General features: G+C 41.0%; 1 protein-coding gene across 2 annotated transcripts in view; it reads right to left on the reverse strand.

Moving 5' to 3' along the window:
* LOC117428173 (tumor necrosis factor receptor superfamily member 5-like) overlaps positions 1-23,195 on the reverse strand; it is a 44,603-nt gene that overhangs the window by 15,949 nt on the left and 5,459 nt on the right. Inside the window, exon 1 of one of the 2 annotated variants that reach the window (XM_059004210.1) lies at positions 3,038-3,235. The exons of the other annotated variant lie outside the window; for it this stretch is intronic. Within the exon in view, the coding sequence (XP_058860193.1) occupies positions 3,038-3,088 (51 nt within the window). The 5' untranslated portion in view covers positions 3,089-3,235. Of the gene's footprint in view, positions 1-3,037; positions 3,236-23,195 lie in introns of those variants that run through there. 2 annotated transcript variants of the gene reach the window in all.

The following is a 23,195-nucleotide window of genomic DNA, read 5'->3' on the forward strand; positions in this document are numbered from 1 at the left end:
TATTATTATTATTATTATTAAGCAGCCTAAATAATTACATTAGACTTACAGTTACAAAGTACTACAATTAAGGTAAATTGTAATTTAAATTATAGAAACCGAAAGTTGATATGTTTGAGTGGTGTTTATTTTTAATAGCCGAAAATAACCAATTTTGTAAAACAATAATAAAAACCAAAAAAACCCCAAACTAAACAAAAAATAAAACCTGAAAAAATCAAGCCCCAATTACGAGCAACGGCAACAAATATTGCACTGTCCTTATCTCCACACACAGCAATATTTAACCTGTTTCCTAAAAGTAATAAAAAATGAAGGGCTCTTACTTTTACACGAAAACGTGTGCTCAATTCAGCAGGAGTTTTCATTTTTTGTCCTGTGCAGTATAAAGCTGTGCACACATATTTTTTGGTGCCTCTATATAACCCAGTGCTGCAACTATGAATCTTTACAACCAAAGAATTGTGGCATTAAGTCATATTTTTGAATAATGCTACTTTACTGGATCAGACAGGAGGGCGCATGAAGATAAAACTGCTTTAAAAAGATTGAAGCGTTTTTTTTTTAAAATGCCAGCAAGTGAAAAGCAGACATAGAGAAAAAGAACTACTGAATAGAAAGTCTCCTGATTTAAGCTCATTGGGGTTAATGTGATTAGCTGAAAAACTAGCATTGAAAATGTCACTACAGTCCAACCGTACACTGCAAATGCTCTGCAATACGCCTCTTCACAAAGCCACAAAACACCTGTGGTAGAGATCAGGTGCTGTATGGTTAGATGTCAGCATCACTGTACCTCCTACAGAGAGCGATAGGCTTTGTGAGTGCAGTATACCGAGTGATAGGCTTTGTGTGTGCAGTACACCAGGTGATAGGCTTTGTGTGTGCAGTATACCGAGCGATAGGCTTTGTGAGTGCAGTATACCGAGTGATAGGCTTTGTGTGTGCAGTACACCAGGTGATAGGCTTTGTGTGTGCAGTACACCAGGTGATAGGCTTTGTGAGTGCAGTATACCAGGTGATAGGCTTTGTGTGTGCAGTATACCGAGTGATAGGCTTTGTGTGTGCAGTATACCGAGCGATAGGCTTTGTGTGTGCAGTATACCGAGCGATAGGCTTTGTGTGTGCAGTATACCGAGCGATAGGCTTTGTGTGTGCAGTACGCCAGGTGATAGGCTTTGTGTGTGCAGTATACCGAGTGATAGGCTTTGTGTGTGCAGTATACCGAGCGATAGGCTTTGTGTGTGCAGTATACCGAGTGATAGGCTTTGTGTGTGCAGTATACCAGGTGATAGGCTTTGTGTGTGCAGTATACCGAGTGATAGGCTTTGTGTGTGCAGTACACCAGGTGATAGGCTTTGTGTGTGCAGTATACCAGGTGATAGGCTTTGTGTGTGCAGTATACCGAGTGATAGGCTTTGTGTGTGCAGTACACCAGGTGATAGGCTTTGTGTGTGCAGTATACCAGGTGATAGGCTTTGTGTGTGCAGTATACCGAGCGATAGGCTTTGTGTGTGCAGTACGCCAGGTGATAGGCTTTGTGTGTGCAGTATACCGAGTGATAGGCTTTGTGTGTGCAGTATACCAGGTGATAGGCTTTGTGTGTGCAGTATACCGAGCGATAGGCTTTGTGTGTGCAGTATACCGAGTGATAGGCTTTGTGTGTGCAGTACGCCAGGTGATAGGCTTTGTGTGTGCAGTATACCGAATGATAGGCTTTGTGTGTGCAGTATACCAGGTGATAGGCTTTGTGTGTGCAGTATACCGAGTGATAGGCTTTGTGTGTGCAGTATACCGAGTGATAGGCTTTGTGTGTGCAGTATACCGAGTGATAGGCTTTGTGTGTGCAGTACGCCAGGTGATAGGCTTTGTGTGTGCAGTATACCGAGTGATAGGCTTTGTGTGTGCAGTATACCGAGCGATAGGCTTTGTATGTACAGTATACAGAGCGACAGGCTTTGTATGTACAGTATACAGAGCGACAGGATTTGTATGTACAGTATATTGGCATTTGCCAGTAGTGACTGATCATCAAGTCTTGTCCTCCCTCTTACCAGGGCTGCTACCACCACACTGTGGGAGTGAAGCTGACCTACAGCACCAGTTTCAATGTTAAACGAACGGGCCTTGCCTGTCAATGTTTGTCGGTCTGCTGAATATAGGCGATTGCAAACAGGATGTACTTTACTCATTTGAACATGTACAGCAACCACAATCACACCGAGCTGGCGCGAAGCGAGTGGAAAGTCCCGCGTCAGTCACGTACAAAGCCCTTGTTTAATACAGAAAGTCCATCATTCCCTAACCTTTAAACACTCGGCCGACCAACAATAATAAATAAATCTTAATTCGAGAAAACGATGGTACATTATACGATGCATGCACAACTGCTGTGGTATATTTAAATACTTTATATCAAACGCCCTTCTTCATATTGTATTATTTAATACCATTTACACGGTACCTCCCCAAAAAAGGTAAGGTACGTTGGTCGCATTTTCCCAGTACAATTTTGGGAATTATTTTAGGCCATATTCAAATAGACGATGAAGAGCGTTGAAGTCGGTTGCGTAAAATCTAAAGTGAAACCAGGATCTACACAACTCACAAGACAACAATAACGTCATTTTTTTGTTGTTGTTGTTAAACACTGCCAACCGACAAACCAAGAAAGAAAGTCACATTTTTCTTATTATTTTTTTGTCGTTATAAATATGTTCATTTCATTGAGTTGAACATTTGTGCTTTAAGGAAATCCCCACAGCCACACAAAAATACGAACATAATTTAAAAAACAGGAAACTGCCTCACACTTGCCATTATAATAAATATTAATAGAACCACACCTTTTATATTTGAATCCACAAGCTTGCACGGAAATTGAGCATTTTACTAAAATGAACAGCTTTCTCGAATATATCCGTATTAGTGACGTGTCACGAGACCTCTACTTGGTTAATGCTCAAATACTAAATAATCTACTTTATAGAAATACTGCTTATTTTAACTACTTGTTGATTAAAGTATTTATACAAACCTGAAAGAAGACGATAGCCATCTTCACAATGAGTACCGAGGCAAAATGCATTTCTCTTCTCAGGTAAACGCAAAAACAAAAAATCGATCAGTAAAATAAAACAATATGGTTTTGCACAGCAATACCGAGATCAACAAAGACGCCCACCACTTCTGTACGTTCGAGTCAGTCTGAGTTCAGTCTGCTTTAGACAGTCCCAAACATGACCTGAGTACCAATCAGAAGGCAGGGTGTGTTATACTGAGGGGCTTTCCGCGACCACACTGCGTCACACTGTGACAAGGAGCGTTACAGCGATTTAACTGCCCTAATATTCCCAAAGTAAACCAAAAAAAAAAAAATGCTACAGCATTCATGCAGCGTCACTGCAATCAAACACGCGTTATTGTATTACAATTACATTGTACGTACCAGTAATACAATAAACAACTACACTGTACAGCACGTCTGCAAAATAACCCTGTCCGCAATACTGCAGTGACGCTGTCTCACTGAACCCTAAACATAACCATAATCATGTATTAAGCGTACATGCTTTTAAAGGAGTTTGTTTCCCTATACTATACTTACTATTTATGAGTGATTGGTATTGCAGTTCATCAAACGTGGTATTATTATCATTATTATTATTATTATTATTATTATTATTATTATTATTATTATTAGAGTGTTTTGACTAAGTTACAGGGTTGCTGTTCTAGTTGGCTGCGGCCCTTAGACATGTGTAATGTAGGCTGGATCACCCAAAGTGCTTTTATATTAGTAAGTGCTAGCTACTGCAACCTTTAGTGTATCGACAGATAAGAGAATTACATTTGAGACTTGGGGTGGAGGTTGTATTGCCCATTTGTCTCACTTAGACCTTTATAATACAAAATATCTTGCTAGCTCTGAATAGATAATCATGTCCACTGTAAAAATATGCCAAACATGCAATGAGCAAGACATCTCACAAGTAGCATGGTCCCCTGACGTGTTCTCCTGTTTCTAAGAAAGCAGTACACCTGGGGATGGGGAGTTTGTTGCTGCTAGCCTCGATCAGACTGTTTGATCACTAAATATCTTGGTATCCCTGAAGAAATTGTCTCCACTCTAAAAATATGCAAAAGATTTTGATGAGCAATCCATCACACAAGTGCAGTGATACCCCAAATCAGATCCATTTTCAACGCTGAATCACTGGATGGAGAATTTGTTCTTTCTTTTACCCCAAATGAGTGACTGCCCAGACTGGTACAGTATTCAGTGTAGTGTTGTCCTTGGCAGCCTGAAATCTCTTTTCTGAGGGTAAAATGGAGAGAAAATATCAGACCCTGTCATTTCACATGGAGCGCTCCCTTGTTTCGCTATTCCACATGAAATGGTGTTCATTTCAATTACAAAATTGTGAACTGTGATTTTTGTTTTTAACAGTATACATTAGAATGACACAGCAGTGTCCCTGCAATGTGGAATATACCTTAAAGTATGGAATGCATTGGTCATAGGAAAGTTTGGGATTTGCGTGTGCGTATGTGCGTGTTGTCTAGTTTCTGTTACACATGACTTTTCTTTCTCTGTATTGGGAAATTCTTTAACATTCTCACTTCCCTACCATGACAGGTGGTAAACAGAGAACCAATGACGGCAGCAACATTAGCAGCACTATGACACACTAGCTCACCATGACATAAAGACAGAAGCACAGAGCCTCAACAATACTTACATTCTCACCCTCTCAAAGCCTCAAAGAATGCTCTTTTCAAGCTTCATAATCAAGTGGTTTTTTTAGATACACATGCCGGCCACTTTATTAGGATCTGTCTGTCTCTATTATGACATGTTCTCTGGTATCTCCTGGGGCCGGTTTTTCAGAACTTGTTATGTGGATAAGTGTGATCCGGATTTTGTAATACTATATTTTGTGATCGAGATTATGTTTTTTCAGAAAATGGCATTGCTGGAATAGGAGGCTGTGTGGTCCAGTGGTTAAAGAAAAGGGCTTGTAACCAGGAGGTCCCCACTTCAAATCCCACCTCAGCCACTGACTCATTGTGTGACCCTGAGCAAGTCACTTAACCTCCTTGTGCTCCGTCTTTCAGGTGAGATGTAATTGTAAGTGACTCTGCAGCTGATGCATAGTTCACACACCCTAGTCTCTGTAAATCGCCTTGGATAACATTGATCCAGATTACAATTAGGATTTTTTTTTTTGTTTAAGTAATTTCGATCATGAAATTTAGGATTACAAAATCTGGATCACTGTTTCCAGATTATAAATTTTGAGAAACCGACCCCATGGGTACTTTATTTACTCTGGAAGATTGAATAAATAGATTACTTCTGCATCATTCCACCCAGCAATGCTGCACTGAGCCAGAACTGTGTGCAGATCCACTGAGCCAGAACTGTGTGCAGATCCACTGAGCCAGAACTGTGTGCAGATCCACTGAGCTAGAACTGTGTGCAGATCCACTGCTCCAGAACTGTGTGCAGATCCACTGAGCCAGAACTGTGTGCAGATCCACTGAGCCAGAACTGTGTGCAGGTCCACTGAGCCAGAACTGTGTGCAGGTCCACTGAGCCAGAACTGTGTGCAGATCCACTGCTCCAGAACTGTGTGCAGATCCACTGAGCTAGAACTGTGTGCAGATCCATTGCTCCAGAACTGTATGCAGGTCCACTGAGTCAGAACTGTGTGCAGATCCACTGAGCCAGAACTGTGTGCAGATCCACTGAGTCAGAACTGTGTGCAGATCCACCCCTCCAGAACTGTGTGCAGATCCACTGAGCCAGAACTGTGTGCAGGTCCACTGAGCTAGAACTGTGTGCAGATCCACTGAGCCAGAACTGTGTGCAGATCCACTGAGCCAGAACTGTGTGCAGGTTCACCGCTCCAGAACTGTGTGCAGATCCACTGAGTCAGAACTGTGTGCAGATCCACCCCTCCAGAACTGTGTGCAGATCCACGCCTCCAGAACTGTGTGCAGATCCACCCCTCCAGAACTGTGTGCAGATCCACTGGGCCAGAACTGTGTGCAGATCCACTGGGCCAGAACTGTGTGCAGATCCACTGAGCCAGAACTGTGTGCAGATCCACCTCTCCAGAACTGTGTGCAGATCATTTGGAAGCATGCCAAAGACTTCAGACATTTTCCTTCATCAGAAGTTTCAGAAGCACCAAACAATTCAAATGCATTTCAAGTGAAATCAACATGAAATCCTGACTTTGTCAAGCTAAACCTGTCGCTGATTCCTTGAGAACAGGCTGTTATCAATAACGCACAGAGTGCGATCTATCAATCTCCATTTAGGATAGAAAGTACAAGAGTTATCGTAATTGATGCATCTTGTTTAGATTTATTTTGTGCTTCATTCATCACATCCTGGTGGCTTTTTAAAAACATAGCACCTACTACTTGTCTGTCTTTATATATATATATATATATATATTATATATATATATATATATATAATTAGCTCAAAGAGCCAGCTCCCCAACGTTTCAATATGTTGTACATATCTTTCTCAAGGGAGCCTGTGTTTGAATCAAAACATTGGAGGTATTTATAGGTTTTTGACGGCATGACAACTACTTGTTATTGTTTACATTCAAAGCCATGATTTATTCTTACATGATGTAATGGTGTTCTATATATTGTGACATCATTTTTACTTCTATCTTTGAATCTGTATTAATTCTAATTAACATTACTTTATATAAACTTATATTTTTATTATATCATGCAATGCTGTCTCTGAGGATCAGTCTAGATTTGGCCTCCCCAGCGCATCAGCATGCACAACTTTTGAATGAATTTTGTTTATTTATTTAAATGTTATATATTTATTGAAGTTAATTAGTTCATTCTTTTCTGTTGAGTCCCGCTGGCTTAATTGTGTTCAGTCTATTTATCCATTTACTTTCTTTTATTCTTCTATATGTCGCATTGTCTAATTTTAGCTGTTCTTATACTACAAACTTTACATCATTTATGTCATGTCCTTGACTGGTGAAGTGCTGTACTATTGGTTCATTCATTTTTATATTTCTAATTAATGAAAGGTGGTTCTGAATTCTTTTATATAAAGTAGTTCCAGTCTCTCCAATATAGTTGATTTCATCACATTTTTCACAGGCTATTCCATAAACAACATTGCTATTTTTACAGTAGGTATTAGTTTTTAGTGGATATGTGGTGTTCTTATGTTTAATTATATTTTTACTTTTGTCTATGTATTTACACACTTTACATCTACTGGTGCACATGTTCGTAGAACCTATTCTGTCAATTATTCTTTTATGTTTACTGTGAACTAAAATATCACCTAAATTAGCTTCTATTTTGAATGCTACAACTGGGGCCTTAAGAAATACTTTTTTAAATTTTTCTGAATTACGTAGAATCTTTCCAAACTATCTTAGAACTATTGGGCAAAAGTTTAGAGTAAGTCATTACTAATGGGACTCTTTTTACCTTTTTATCTCTATTTTTATAGTCTAGTAGATTTTTAGTTTATCCACTTTTCTTAACTCCATCTCTATAATTCTTTCTTTGTATCCTCTTTTTTTTTTTTTAAATATATATTTCAATTTAAATTAAAGATCACTTCAATAAATACCAGTTCCATTGTTAACTGTTCAGCATTTTTTTCCTAAATAACAAGCTGCCTGTGTTTGAACTCTTAGTATGCTACAGTGTATTAGGCACAGCACAGTGTAATCATGAACCTGTCTCACTTAAATACCAAACTTACAAACTGCCCGCTCTGCCGCACACCACTCTTGCAGCTGGAAGTGTGCAATCACTCAGCCATGCGTGCAATGCAACCAGATAGGCACTCCTGTAAGCGCCGTGCTGGTCATGGAGGCAAAATGACTGTACCAGCAGATGAAACCAGAAAGGTGAGGCAGATGTCAAAGCAAGTACGGGCAGTTTTAGTTTCAAACAGACACAGGTCTTTATTTCAAGCCAAAGGAGGCTGAATGGCTGAGCAAGCTGCATGACTGCGCTGTGTTTAAAATACAATAAAAAAAGCACTTTATAGTACCTTTCTAACCATGGCCATAGCAATATGAGTATTGCATTGCTGTGCTGCATCCTTGTATTGTTTTGCACACATTTATTAAAACCATTGAAAACTCATGTTTAGAGTTAAGGACATTTCAGACAAATTAACAGCCTCCATTGCCAAGGTGTTTGAGGCTCTACTGCAGGCAGAAGAAAATGCCACATGTTTCATGATTGGATCAGGCTTAGACCAGATGTGGTTTCTGTGACATTTACTCTGGGTAAAGTGTTACCTGGGGGACATGTATAACTAAAGTGCTTCAAGCTGAGACATGATTCTCAGAGCTCTAGTGATGCTCTAAACTTCAGTCCCCAGGATGTGATGACTGAATCAGAAAATAAAAGGAAATCTAAACAGCAACAAGAATACATTGTATAAAATAACATCTGTGAAAAATCTGCTTTAGAAATGGAAGGTCTGCTTTGAAATAGGTATTCAGCTAAAGTACAAAGCTGTTTAAGGTCGCAATAAAACTAGTTTACTGCAAATTAGCATTTCGATATACTATATTTTCTACAAGCTCTTGCAAAGTGACACGATAAGAAATGATAAGCAGGATTGAGGGGATCTGAACCCTGGGATATAGAATAGTGGGTTCATATAAGACTACACTGTGGAATAACCAGCTGTTAATACAGAGGAGGATCTGAAGCACTGTACTTACCTAACACTCTTTCTAACACTGACTCACAACTAGAGGGGATAACCCAGCTGGATTCTGAGAACAGAAGGGATTTCATAGCCGACAGTGAAACGAATATAAATAATGAATCCCAGTGAAAGGCTGTTTGTTCAGAGTAAATTTTAAACAGTCCTTGTGGTTCAAAGAAAAGGGATGTTGCTCTTTTTGAAGGCCTGTGAGTAAGAGAGTCATCGCTGGTAGAATACACAAGGTTCTGCTTTCTTAGCTTTGGGACTTGCTGCTGTGTGGAGGCGGTTTCGTACTTGTGCAGTACAGCATGACAAAACTGCTCACTCCAGTTGAAGAGAAGCCTGTGCTTTTAAAGACATGCCATTTACTATTTGGCAATATTTCATTTCGTTCCTGTTATTTGGTTTGTAGAATCTATAATGCTTTATTCACTTCCTAACGATCGCTGAGCCTGCTTCTGAAGTTTAGAACAGTAAATATATACAGATATTACAGTATGAGTACACATCCCCAGCTAATTCAAATGAAAGCAATCTGTATGATGAAAACCAGAACGATCATGACGTATAACAACAGCATGCACAGAACAGTATAGAAAAGGAAATGGCAGTGAATAGTTTAATACCAATTCGATAATGGGAGACCTAGATGATGAGGTGTTAGTAGCATGATAAAGTGTATAAACTATCACTCTGAGTGTGGTGTGCATGATTATATCTATAGGTGTATCATTATATACCAGGCTTACTAACTATTCCAGAAAAATGCTTCTGAATAGACTGATTGTGGCAAATTGAGGTAGGGAAGTGTGTTAGGGTTGCACTGTTCACAGAAGCCCATAGGTGGAGAGCTGTGCCTGAAGCATGTGCAGCATCAATATGCTTCCCCACCTCACTTCCCCACAACGAGGCTCGAAGAGTCTTTTGAGATGCATTCTTTGCTAGAATAGTTAGCAAGCATGGTAAATAATGAGTGAAGCAGAAACTACAATATAGAGTGATAGAATATAATTGAATTTGCTAATTGTGACAAAGAACCTGGCTATACAGTTTGATCCTGTACAGAAACAGTATTGTAACTTGGCTAGTGTCCCAGTTCTACAAAAGATCTCAGATTGCATACAAAATGCATGAGTGCTATTCACCTGCAGCTGGGAATCCTACCACAAGCTGTCACTCCTAAACACCTGCAGATTGGACCAAGGGTTCTTATATCTCTAGTGAGACAGTGCCCTCAGATCTGATTGTTAACATGAGCAACACGTTTCAAGTTACCATTAAAGTGTTGATCATGAGCCAGGGGCTCCTGTTCCCTTTGCACGCTTCATTAGCTGACTGACAGGCACACAGTGCCTCTTTTTCACAGGGTATTTGCAATATAGCGCAAAGTAGATTGGCAATATATCAAAATGTAATCTATATATACGTATTGTTACTTTTTGTAGTATTTATTAATGTTTTATCTTTGTAAAGCGCTTAGCACCAATCTATCGTGAAAGGTGCTATATAAAAATAAGGATTGATTGATTTATCTAAGTAAACCCGGTCACCTGTGGTGTCCCTCAAGGATCTGTCCTTGGACCCCTTCTCTTCAACATCTACATGCTTCCCTTGGGTCACCTCATCCGCCAGCACAGCCTCATGTTTCACTCCTATGCTGACGACACCCAGCTCTACTTCAAACTGGACCCTGGAAGCCCCTCTGCCATGGTCTGGCTCTCGGCTTGCATTCAAGACATCGAGTGCATCCTGTACTTCACACAGAGAGCCTTTACCAGATGCACCACTCGGGAGCCCTTGCTTTCCATGCTCTTAAGCCTGATATCTGTTATTAGCTGTTGTGTTGTTGCTGCTATTTTTTTTCTCCTCGCATCCACAATGTTTTTGAATTCTTTTTACATCCTAGTCTTGTATTTACTGTATTGTGCATTGTTTTTCACTGTATTTCATGTATTATGCATTTTTCGCTGTATTTCATCCTTTTTTTTGTTACTGTATCTTGTAAAGCGCTTGGTGATGGTGGTCCACTATGAAAGGCGCTATATAAAATAGATTGATTGATTGATTGATTGATTGACTGATGTATATTGTGCAAATAAGGTATGCATGTCAAAACTCTTTTAGCTATTACACTAGTCGGATTTCTTGAAATTGAGGCTTACTAAGGAAGCTTGAGGCATTTCTTGTTAAAAGTTGGTAACAACTTGTTCTAACACAATTAGGACCCGCTGATCTCAGAATGTGATGTTACCAAGCTGAACTGTAACCCTGAGTGCTAATCAAGTACACCTTATTTTTACAGGACTTGATGCATTTCATTATTACAGAAATCAGGATCCACATAATATAAGAAGTGTTGGGAACATTTTTAAATGTATCAATGCATACACATACAGCTATGGCCAAAAGTTTTGCATCACCTAAAATCTTTGGAATAATAATATAATAATAATAAACTTTATTTTGTATAGTGCCCTTAAAAGCAATCATCTCAGAGCGCTTCACAATTAATAGTACAGCAATAAATAAAAAGATTATACATTAAAAAAGCACAAGGAAATAAAACAAATCATAAAAATCATAAAAACGCCTTCCTAAAAAAGGAAGTCTTTAAATCAGCTTTAAAAACACTCAAAGAAGCCGAGTCCCTGATCTCTAGTGGAATAGAGTTCCATAATTTGGGAGCATAGCAACAGAAGGCCCTGTCGCCCATAGAGCATAGTCGAACAGGCGGGACACACAGCAGTCTGAGATCAGCAGAGCGGAGGTTGCGAGTAGGAGTGTAAAAAGATAAAAGATCTGACAGATAAGTCGGAGCTAGCCCATGAAGAGCCTTATATGTCAGCAGTAAAATTTTAAAATCAATTCTGAATCGATAGGCAGCCAGTGTAAGGCCTCCAAGACAGGAGTAATGTGATCTCGAGCGGGACCGAGACAAAATTCTGGCTGCAGAGTTTTGGACAAATTGAATTTTAGTGGGGATGCTATTAGACACCCCAGCGAGCAGGGCGTTACAGTAATCAATCCTGTAGAAAACAAAAGCATGAACCAGTTTTTCAGCTGCAGGTAGAGAAAGCATGGGGCGCAGTATGGCAATATTTCTAAGGTGAAAAAAAGAAACCTTGACAGTATTTAGCACATGCGATTCAAAAGTTAACCCAGGATCGAAAATCACACACAAATTTTTCATCTTAGATCTGAACTCAAGCAATGTTCCATTAACAGACAGATTTAAAGCATTGGTTTTTCCTAGCTGGCGGGGAGTACCTAACAGCATTACCTCAGTCTTGTCACAATTAAGATGTAAAAATTTTTGCGACATCCAATTTTTTATATCAGAGATACAGGCAGTTAGGGCAGAGGCAGCAACATTGGTATCAGGTTTAGAATTAATATAGATTTGAGTCGGCTGTGTAAAAATGCCAGAGTCAGTGCCAGAGATGCCAAATAAACACTCTAATCTATCAAGTAGGATCTCGTGATTTACAGTATCAAATGTCACACTAAGGAGGATTAAAATTGATAATGCACCTGAGTCAGCAGCCATTAACAGATCATTAGTGACTTTGACCAGGGAAGTCTCAGTGCTATGAAGATGTCGAAAACCAGATTGAAAGGGTTCAAAAAGATTGTTAGCAGTCAGATGCCAGTTTAATTGCCTACTGACAGCTCGTTCTAGTAGTTTGGCAAGAAAGGGGAAATTTGAAATGGGGCAAAAATTATTAAGATTGAGACATAGTTTAAAAATAATAATAATAATAATAATAATAATAAGAACATAATTTAGATATTTTATTTAACATCATGTAATCAAAGAAACTACAAAATTATATTGCAAAAGTCTGCTGGAAGTAGTTACAGTGGCTCTCAAAAGTATTCACACACACAACGTAATAACTGCAAGAGACCCCCACACACACACACAACGTAATAACTGCAAGAGACTGACCCCCCCCCCCCCCACACACACACACACAACGTAATAACTGCAAGAGACCCCCCCCCACACACACACACACACAGCGTAATAACTGCAAGAGACTGACCCCCCACACACACACACACACACAACGTAATAACTGCAAGAGACTGACCCCCCCCCACACACACACACAACGTAATAAATGCAAGAGACCCCCCCCACACACACACACACACACAACGTAATAACTGCAAGAGACCCCCCCCCACACACACACACACAACGTAATAACTGCAAGAGCCCCCCACACACACACAACGTAATAACTGCAAGAGACTGACCCCACACACACACACACACAACGTAATAACTGCAAGAACCCCCCCCACACACACACAACGTAATAACTGTAAGAGACACCCCCCCCACACACACACACGCACAATGTAATAACTGCAACAACAGACTCCACACACACAATGTACAGTGGCTCTCAAAAGTATTCACCCTCTTGGATTTTTCCACATTTTATTGTGTTACAACATGGAATCAAAATGGGTTTAATTAGGAGTTTTTGCCACTGATCAACACAAAAAAAGTCCATAATGTCAAAGTGAAAAATAAAATCTACACATTGTTCTAAATTAATTACAAATACAAAACAGAAAATAATCGATTGCATAAGTATTCACTCCCTTGAGTCAATATTTGGTAGAGGCACCTTTGGCAGCAATTATAGTCATGAGTGTATTTGGATAAGTCTCTACCAGCTTTGCACATCTGAACACTGCAATTTTTGCCCATTCTTCTTTGCAAAATTGCTCAAGCTCCGTCAAGTTGGATGGGGCCCTTTGGTGAACAGCAATTTTCAACTCTTTCCACATATTCTCAATTGGATTGAGGTCAGGGCTTTGACTGGGTCACTCTAGGACATTGACCTTTTTGTTTTTAAGTCACTCCAGTGTGGCTTTGGCTGTATGTTTGGGGTCATTGTCCTGCTGGAAGATGAATCTTCTCCCAAGTCCCAGGTCTCTTGCAGACTTCAGAAGGTTTTCCTCCAGGATTTCTCTGTACTTTGCTGCATCCATTTTGCCCTCTATCTTCACGAGCTTTCCAGGCCCTGACGCAGAGAAGCATCCCCATAGCATGATGCTGCCACCACCATGTTTCACAGTAGGGATGGTGTTCTCAGGATGATGTGCAGTGTTAGGCTTGCGCCAAACAGCGCTTAGTGTTGAGGCCAAAAAGCTTTATTTTGGTCTCAGACCATAGAATCTTCTTCCACTTGCTCTCAGAGTCTCCCACATGCCTTCTGGCAAACTCTAGCCGAGATTTGATGTGAGTTTTTTTCAACAATTGCTTTCTTTTTGCCACTCTCCCATAAAGGCCAGTTTTGTGAAGCACCCGGGCTATTGTTGCGGTATGCACAGCGTCTCCCAGCTCAGCCGTTGAAGACTGTAACTCCTTTAGAGTTGCCATAGGTCTCTTGGTGGCCTCCCTGACTAGTGCCCTTCAGTTTAAGGATGGCCTGTTCTAGACAGATTCACAGTTGTGCCATATTCTCTCCATTTCTTAATAATGGACTTTACTGTGCTCCGGGGGATATTCAATGCCTTGGAAATGTTCTTATATCCTACCCCTGATTGGTGCTATTGAAGAATCTTATTCCAGATTTGCTTTGAATGTTCCTTCATCTTCATGATGTAGTTTTTGTTAGGAAATGTACTTACCAACTGTGGGACCTCCCAGAGACAGGTATATTTAACCTGAAATCATGTGAAACACCTTAATTGCACACAGATGGACTCCATTAAACTAATTATGTGACTTCTAAAGACAATTGGTTGCACCAGAGCTCATTTAGGTGTGTCATAGCAAAGGGGGTGAATACTTAGGCAATCAATTATTCTCCGTTATATATTTGTAATTAATTTAGAACAATTTGTAGATTTTATTTTTCACTTTGACATTATGGACTTTCTTTGTGTTGATCAGTGGCAAAAACTCCTAATTAAATCCATTTTGATTCCATGTTGTAACACAATAAAATGTGGAAAAGTCCAAGGGGGTGAATACTTTTGAGAGCCACTGTACATTGTGTGTGTGGAGTCTGTTGTTGCAGTTATTACATTGTGCGTGTGTGTGTGTGGGGGGGGTGTCTCTTACAGTTATTACGTTGTGTGTGTGTGGGGGGGGTTCTTGCAGTTATTACGTTGTGTGTGTGTGTGTGTGGGGTCAGTCTCTTGCAGTTATTACGTTGTGTGTGTGTGGGGGGCTCTTGCAGTTATTACGTTGTGTGTGTGTGTGTGGGGGGGGGTCTCTTGCAGTTATTACGTTGTGTGTGTGTGTGTGTGTGGGGGGGGTCTCTTGCATTTATTACGTTGTGTGTGTGTGTGGGGGGGGGTCAGTCTCTTGCAGTTATTACGTTGTGTGTGTGTGTGTGTGTGGGGGGTCAGTCTCTTGCAGTTATTACGCTGTGTGTGTGTGTGTGTGGGGGGGGGTCTCTTGCAGTTATTACGTTGTGTGTGTGTGTGTGGGGGGGGGGGGGGTCAGTCTCTTGCAGTTATTACGTTGTGTGTGTGTGTGGGGGTCTCTTGCAGTTATTACGTTGTGTGTGTGTGTGTGTGGGGTCAGTCTCTTGCAGTTATTACGTTGTGTGTGTGTGTGGGGGGGTCTCTTGCAGTTATTACGTTTTGTGTGTGTGGGGGAGGTCTCTTGCAGTTATTACGTTGTGTGTGTGTGTGGGGGGGGGCTCTTGCAGTTATTACGTTGTGTGTGTGTGTGGGGGGGGGGGTCTCGCAGTTATTACGTTGTGTGTGTGTGGGGGGGGGGTCTCTTGCAGTTATTACGTTGTGTGTGTGTGTGTGTATTTGTGTGTGTGGGGGGGTCTCTTGCAGTTATTACGTTGTGTGTGTGCGTGTGTGGGGTCAGTCTCTTGCAGTTATTATGTTTTGTGTGTGTGGGGGGGGCTCTTGCAGTTATTACATTGTGTGTGTATTTGTGTGTGTGTGGGGGGGGGGCTCTTGCATTTATTACATTGTGTGTGTGTGTGTGTGGGGGGGGGGCTCTTGCAGTTATTACGTTGTGTGTGTATTTGTGTGTGTGGGGGGGGGGGGGGGGGGGGGCGGGGGGTTCTCTTGTTGCCGTTTAGGTAGCCAGAACAATTCACCTTAGATTCATGTTTTTCTTGCCCAAACTGCACAAGATGACACTCTTACACAATAACAGACACCCCACATGCCACATAGAGAATGGTACTATTGTTTTAAATGAAGAAAAATGAAAGCACAGTAAAGCTGTTTGAATAACACATCAAAGGAAGTTTTGCATTTTTTAAGTCTTATTAGAGGCTCGACTTCTGGACACATCAATGTTTGGGTTCATCACATCCTGTTTATATTAAAGGGAGATGTTGCCAAGTTTTACCAATGTATAAAATACACAGCATCACAATTAAATAAAAACCATGGAAAATGATAATAGCGTTTTTATTTAAACTCATTTCAAAGGCTTTAAAATACATAACATCCATTTCAGGATTCAGCCACCTCAAATTTTGTTAAATCATGTTGCCCACTTAATGTTATATTCACTTACCTCATCAAGTCAAGGCTGGATGCATTCTAACTAACCACATCTTTCAAATACTCAGCTGGTCCCTGTTTTAGAGTGCTTAACATGGTCGCAGTGGACAAAATAATTTCATCAATCTTACCTGTAATGCATTTCCATTCCCTATACAGGTCTCAAATGTGCAGTTCTGACAGAAACACACAGAGAACTTGCATTGTCATAAAACATATTACACTGTGTAAAAGAAGCTAGGTTGCCTTGCCTTAACCTATCTTTGGGGGTCAAAGAATCTTTCTGGTGGCAAAGCATGTGAATCTTTAAAGGAAGCAGCTGGCTGGTTACTACCAGGACAGCAAGACCTGCAACAGAAGATTCCTTAGTGTAGTTCACATATCATGTGTTAAAAGTACATGGAAGGTAAATTCATCTATCTACTGCTGGGAAAGTACAAGCCCTTACCACAAGAGCACGCCAGCATCGGCTTTGTTCTTTAACTTCTCATTAAAACCAAAAGCTATGAGAAATATCAACAAGAATAAAAAGGGAAGTGTTGTTTTTTATTTGAAACACAGTTCAACTTTAAACCAGAGCTATAGTGGAAAGGAAGGAGGTTTAGACAAGGAAGCAAACGCTGATGTTTGTATTTGCAAACTACACAATCTTAAACAGTACTGTGCTAGCTCTGGGGCAGGAAGTCTGTGCCTGGGAGCAGAGCCAGAGAGAGGGAGAGGGAGAGGGAGGGAGGGAGAGAAAGGGAGGGAGTGTTTTTTCCACGTGATTTCCTAGAAACCTTTGGTTTTCTAGAATCCCAGAGAACAGCACTGCAGAATCTGGTAGATCTGTATTTGAAAGGACAAGCAGAAACAGATTACCTTGGCCTTTACCTTACAATCTGCTGTTTGATGCAGAGACCGCCTTAGATAACTAAATGGAATGGAACTTTAATACACGTATGTTTGTGTTTGGGAATCAAACTAATCTTTTTAAGTTTCAATTACAAGTCATTTGAGTCTTAATTCTACTTTATTGATAATCAGTGATACTGACAACAACAGAATGAAACACAGCCCTACAGCATATTAAAATGATAACTTCAAACTACAGCTAAGGGCAAAAGTTTTGCATCACCCAATAAATTAACTAATTTTGCTTCATAAAGTCGAATGAAACCTGCTGAATGATGTTGTGTTAACATATTGATTTCCATACAGCTTTGTAGTTTTCCATATATAAAAAACTGACAAATTGAAACATGTGACGTTTCGAAGTCTGACATGAAATACTGTACTGCTATTATGGCTTATGGCAGACGTTTGCGATGTCATTTTGTAGTTTCTTTACCCCCTCAGGCTGGTGTGTTTGAAGCACCTGGGTTCTGCTTGACTAACGATGCATACAGGCTCAACAAGTCTGGGAGCCACAGTGAAGCAGACTGGGGTCTATTTCCAGTAAACCCAACACAGACACGCACATGGTTAACTGGAATTAAAACTGGACATCTCAATCTTGAGAGGTGTATTTGTGAATCATTTCAACATTATGATTATTAGCTTTTTGTTATTATTATTAGATTTGTGTTGTTAAAATCTTTTAAGGAAGGCCAATCACACAATCATAAAACAGTCCATATAAAATGATATGACTGCTTAGTGGTGACCTGCGAATCAACTTAAAGAGTGATGACCCTGAAGCAATAAACCCAGACCTTCTGTGGCTCCACTTTGAACATGTGCAAACTCAGAGAACTTCTTTGGAGTCACCGAAATGTCAAGGACAAGTTGATTCCTAAACACAAGGAGATCAACTCTATTCATGTATTGGGATTATAAACCAGGGGGCAGTGCAGATAGGGTCCCCTGCTCTCCCCTGACTGTGTGACACTCTGCACAACATACGGCCGTGCTTTTACCAGTGAGGAGAACTAGAAGCATCTTGGAATGGGCTTCAGTAGAGACTGCTAGGAACCAGGTTGAGCTGAAACATTATAAAAATGAGAATCCCAATACCATGAATGAGACACTGAGATTTTTCTTTTTTAATGTTGCACACCCTGTTTGTCAAACCTTTAAATGGACCAGGCCCTTTGTCTACAGAGTCTGTGGACTCCCTCCCTCTGCAGCCTTCAGACAGGGAAGTGTGGCCTGTCTGTAGCTCCTCTTAGCAGGGAAAGTTCCTGTGATTCGATGAAACAGTGCAGTGCTTTTTTTATAATTGTCACGGATTGGAAACAAAAGAGTTTGGTGCTAACCAGATGATTCACTGATCGAGAAAGGGGAATTCAGTCACCCCGGGGGGACAGTAAAACAAATAACAGATGAGAAGTGTTATTTCTGGCCCTACGGAAATCCCCTTCTAGCTCTGTGAAGAGTTCAGGGCTGTAAACACGGCAACCAGGCTGCAGGACCAGCCACCGTCTCTGGGGGCACGCAGGACGACTCAGAAATGCACAAATAAAAATGAAAGTAAAAGAAAGTACTGACCTGGAATTGTTTTTTTTTCATGGTAGTATATATTATCTCTAAACCACTCTGCATAAATATTTCAATTTGGTTTAGCAGCTCAAATGTTAGTAGACTGTATAGTTTCCAAATGATCATCCACCTGTACGATGGCATTATTTCTATTAAGTGGCGTCTGGCGATTCTGCCTATGGAGAGCGGTATGTCCTGCTCATTTTAAATGCCACACATCATTATGCTGAGATGGGAAGTAAATGGTAACGTGACAAACATTTAGAGTGCAGTCTATTTTGGATTATTTATAATAGCTTTGCCAAGTGTTTCCGAAGAGATTCACAAATACTGTGTTTTGAGTCACGCATCCAAAGACCTGTAATTACAAGTTTTATGAATTACTGTTTGGTATTCTGTCCTAAACCAGCAGTGTGTCAGACCCAAACTGCTGTGACAAAAATGATATATCAAATAAACAAATAAATGTGTTAATCAAATTATTCTGCCTTTCATTGCAGCTGTGGTACCATTCAGTAGAGTGAAAATTGTAAAGGGGTTCTTGAGACCTCCAGACAGAAGGGGTAGGCTTCGGTTTAAAAAAAAAGGTTCAAAACCACTGGTCTATAGGATGTGTATTCTGAAGAAAATGAAATGTGTGTTCCGTAAGGTATTTCACCTGACATTGAAGTACTATAGAGAATGTTGGCAGAATTTTTCTTTTTCGTGTTTTTTATATGTTGGACCACTTGTGCAATGTCGCTCATTTTAAGGTTCCTATGCATTCATGTTTTAATGGGAGCTCCTTCTTTAAACTACTTCAGAGTTCAGAATGCTGTTTGGTATTGTGAGAATATTAAAAGATGGGGATGACATTTAAAACTGGTAAAAAAAAAGAGTACAACTTGAGGCCCTAGTCTATACGTAAACTATTCTCTACCCTCCCCCCCTCCTCCTCTATCTCCTCTGATGACTTTGCCTCTTTCTTCTCTTCTAAAATCTCAGATATCCGCAAACTCTTTAACACCTCTCCATCCCCCGCACCCACTCCTGCTCCAACCCCTACACCCACTGCATCCCCTACTAACTCACCCTCCTTCTCCACCTTCTCGCCCCTCTCAGACTCTGACGTCTCCTCCTTGCTCCAGGTGCCCTGGACCCCCTCCCCACTCACCTCTTTCAAGCTGCTGCTCCTGCTCTACTTTCCTTCATCTCCTCCCTTCTCAACACCTCTCTCCTTTCTGGTCTCTTTCCCTCTGCCTTCAAGAAAGCCTCTATCACTCCCCTCCTCAAAAAACCTACCCTCGACCCCACCTCCCTCCAGAGCTATCGTCCTGTCTCCCTCCTACCCTTCCTCTCCAAAACCCTCGAGCGGACTGTATACCGCCAGCTCTCTGCTTTCCTGTCCATCCACTCTCTACTTAACCCTCTCCAATTTGGCTTCCGCACTGCTCACTCCACTGAAACCGCCCTCCTGTTTGTCACCAACTCACTAAACTCTGCCCGAGCTGCCTCTCTCTCCTCTGTCCTAATTCTCCTCGACCTCTCTGCTGCCTTTGACACTGTCGATCACTCTATTCTACTATCCTCTCTCGCTGACCTGGGAATCTCTGGCACTGCTCTGGCCTGATTGTCCTCCTACCTCTCCAACCACACTTACCAGGTAACCTGGCGTGGAACAACCTCCACACCTCGCCCTCTCAACAGGAGCCCCCCCAAGGGTCAGTCTTGGGTCCTCTCCTATTCTCTCGCTACACCCGCTCCCTGGGCCCCCTCATCGCATCCTATGGTTTCTCATACCATTTCTATGCTGATGCTGCTCAGATTTTCCTCTCCTTCCCCATCCCTGACTCCACCATCCCCTACCTGTCTGTCTGCTATTTCCTCCTGGATGCACTCGCATCACCTCAAACTCAACCTCTCTAATCTGACCTCCTTTTCTTTCCCTCCTCTTCCTCCCCCTCTTCTGATCTCTCTATCTCTGTTCCTCTGGAATCTACCACACTCTCTCCCTCTTCCTCCGCTAAGAACCTCGGAGTCACCCTGGACCCCTGCCTCTCTTATTCCCAGCACATCTCCATTCTGGCACGCACTTGCCGATTCTTCCTGAGCAACATCCGAAGAATCCGACCCTTCCTCACCAACTACGCCACCCAGCTCCTGGTCCAGGCCTTGGTACTCTCCCGCCTAGACTACTGCAACTCCCTCCTGGCTGGCCTCCCTGCGTCCGCCACCCGTCTGCTCCAGCTCATCCAGAACTCCGCTACTCGCCTGGTGTTCTCTCTGCCTCACTTCTCCCACGCAACTCCACTACTCCGCTCATTCCACTGGCTCCCGATCACCGCTCGCATCCAGTTCAAGACTCTTGTACTAGCCTACAGATGCCTGACCAGACTGCACCCAGCTACCTCCAGACCCTCATCTCTCCCTACACCCCCACTCGACCTCTCCGCTCCGCCTGCACTAGAAGACTGGCTCTACCTCCTCTACACTCCCCTGCCTCCAGAGCCCGCTCCTTCTCCACCCTCACCCAGCAGTGGTGGAATGACCTTCCTACAGATGTCAGGACTGCCCAGTCCCTGACCACATTCCGGCGCCTCCTCAAGACTCACCTCTTCAGAAAGCACCTGTAGCAACTCCTCTGATTTTCCCCTGGGACACATAACCCTTCCTTAAATGTGCTTTACTTGCTCTTATCTGCCCCCTATTTTACTGCATTTAATCATGTACTTCAGAGTACTATAATCTGTCAAGTGTTTAATCTGTTGTATTTAATTATATCCTGATGTAACTATCACTGACACTTATCTGCTGTATTATTGAATTGTATTTTGTCACACTTGTACTTGCTTGAACCAAAGTCATTGTATTCATCTTTGTATTTATCTTGCTCTTAATTGTATTAATACTTTTACTACGACTCTTGAAATGTATTTTTTGTTTATGACTGTAAGTCGCCCTGGATAAGGACGTCTGCTAAGAAATAAATAATAATAATAATAATAATAATAATAATAATAATAATAATAATAATAAATAATAATAATGTACTACACATACTGTGTTTTAACAGTATGTCACAGAGAGTCAAAATGAAAAACAAGACACAAATAGAATCAGCAGGCGCCAAGCTGAGAAACTAGCAGAAGAGAAATTTCACAACAAAAAGCACAGTCCAGAGCCTTCAAGGAAATGACATAAAACACCCCTCCCACTCCAGGGTTAAAGATAGCTGTATTTCCAGGGCTTGTCCCCTTACTTCCCTTTACAGAATACCCAACGAGAAACCCCATGCATATTCCTTTACAATCCTGTAAAAGAGACGACCTAGTATTGAAATGATTACATCACTTCATTATTAGCGCATATCACCGAGAAGGATCTGTTCAAATGCTTACCTGTGTATCATCCCACACACACAGAACATATTAAAAAACACCACCATTTAATAGGGCTTCATGAAAGCAATCTTCATTTGTGTGATTTGTAGAAAGTTCACACAGCGTACAGTATGTCTCTTATTATAACATGAATCATTTCTCCCAGTCTGAGCAGCCAGATAATAGGAGACAACTGGATTTTAAGCAGCCTCTTCCCTGGCCCGCTGTTCTTTGCTGTAGACCTCTTCCTTCTTTGTTGTATACAGGGATATTTTCTTTAATCTTTCATCCGATTATGAGACACAGGTTCTATATCATTTTTAGGCAGTGGCGTAACTTTGGTTTCAAAAGTGCGGGGGACAGTTTCTATAGCTGGGGCTGTAGTAAGAACACTACAAAAAGATGTTTGTTTCGAGCAGGGGCTGGTGCAGGAGAATTAAGATATATACAGACCCTTTTTTTACTGTTTCCCTGTAAAGCAGGCGAGACAGCAAGCGAGCGGTGGGTGGGCCGCTTCTTAGAGAACATTTACTTAAGATAATAATGTATTACAATTGGCAATCTATAATATCAGGAGTTTGAGTCTAAATAGGGAGTCTCCCGACGAAATCTGGAGACTTGGCAGGTATATATTTTTATATTATTGAAACCATAGATATCGGAAATCACGATTGAGAAACTACAGGACTTTTACAATAAAATTAATGATGGAGGTGATTTTTGTACATACTACGACTGAATTAGCAAATTCAATATAATAATTACACCTAAGGATTTCTTCATAGTGATTAATGGCACATAATAAATCACATACACTACATAATACTATAATGAAGTCTATTCCCACACTCTCCATAAAGGGTATTAATATTACAAATGATAAATATAGTAATTCTCATATTAGAAAAGTTTTAATATCCGATACCAGCTGTATCCTGACAGCTCCCAATAAATGGAAATTTATTTAATAACATTAATTGGAAAATTGCTTGAAATTCTCCAAATAAACTTCTGATACCAAACAAAGTTAAAGAAATTGATTTTAAAGTTATTAATAGGTTTTATCCATGTAACTTCTTTTCGGATATGTCTTGCTGCTCCTTCTGTCTCACAGAAAATGAATCAGTCCT

The sequence above is a fragment of the Acipenser ruthenus genome, chromosome 29 (genome assembly GCF_902713425.1).
Source record: "Acipenser ruthenus chromosome 29, fAciRut3.2 maternal haplotype, whole genome shotgun sequence".
Taxonomy (NCBI): domain Eukaryota; kingdom Metazoa; phylum Chordata; class Actinopteri; order Acipenseriformes; family Acipenseridae; genus Acipenser; species Acipenser ruthenus.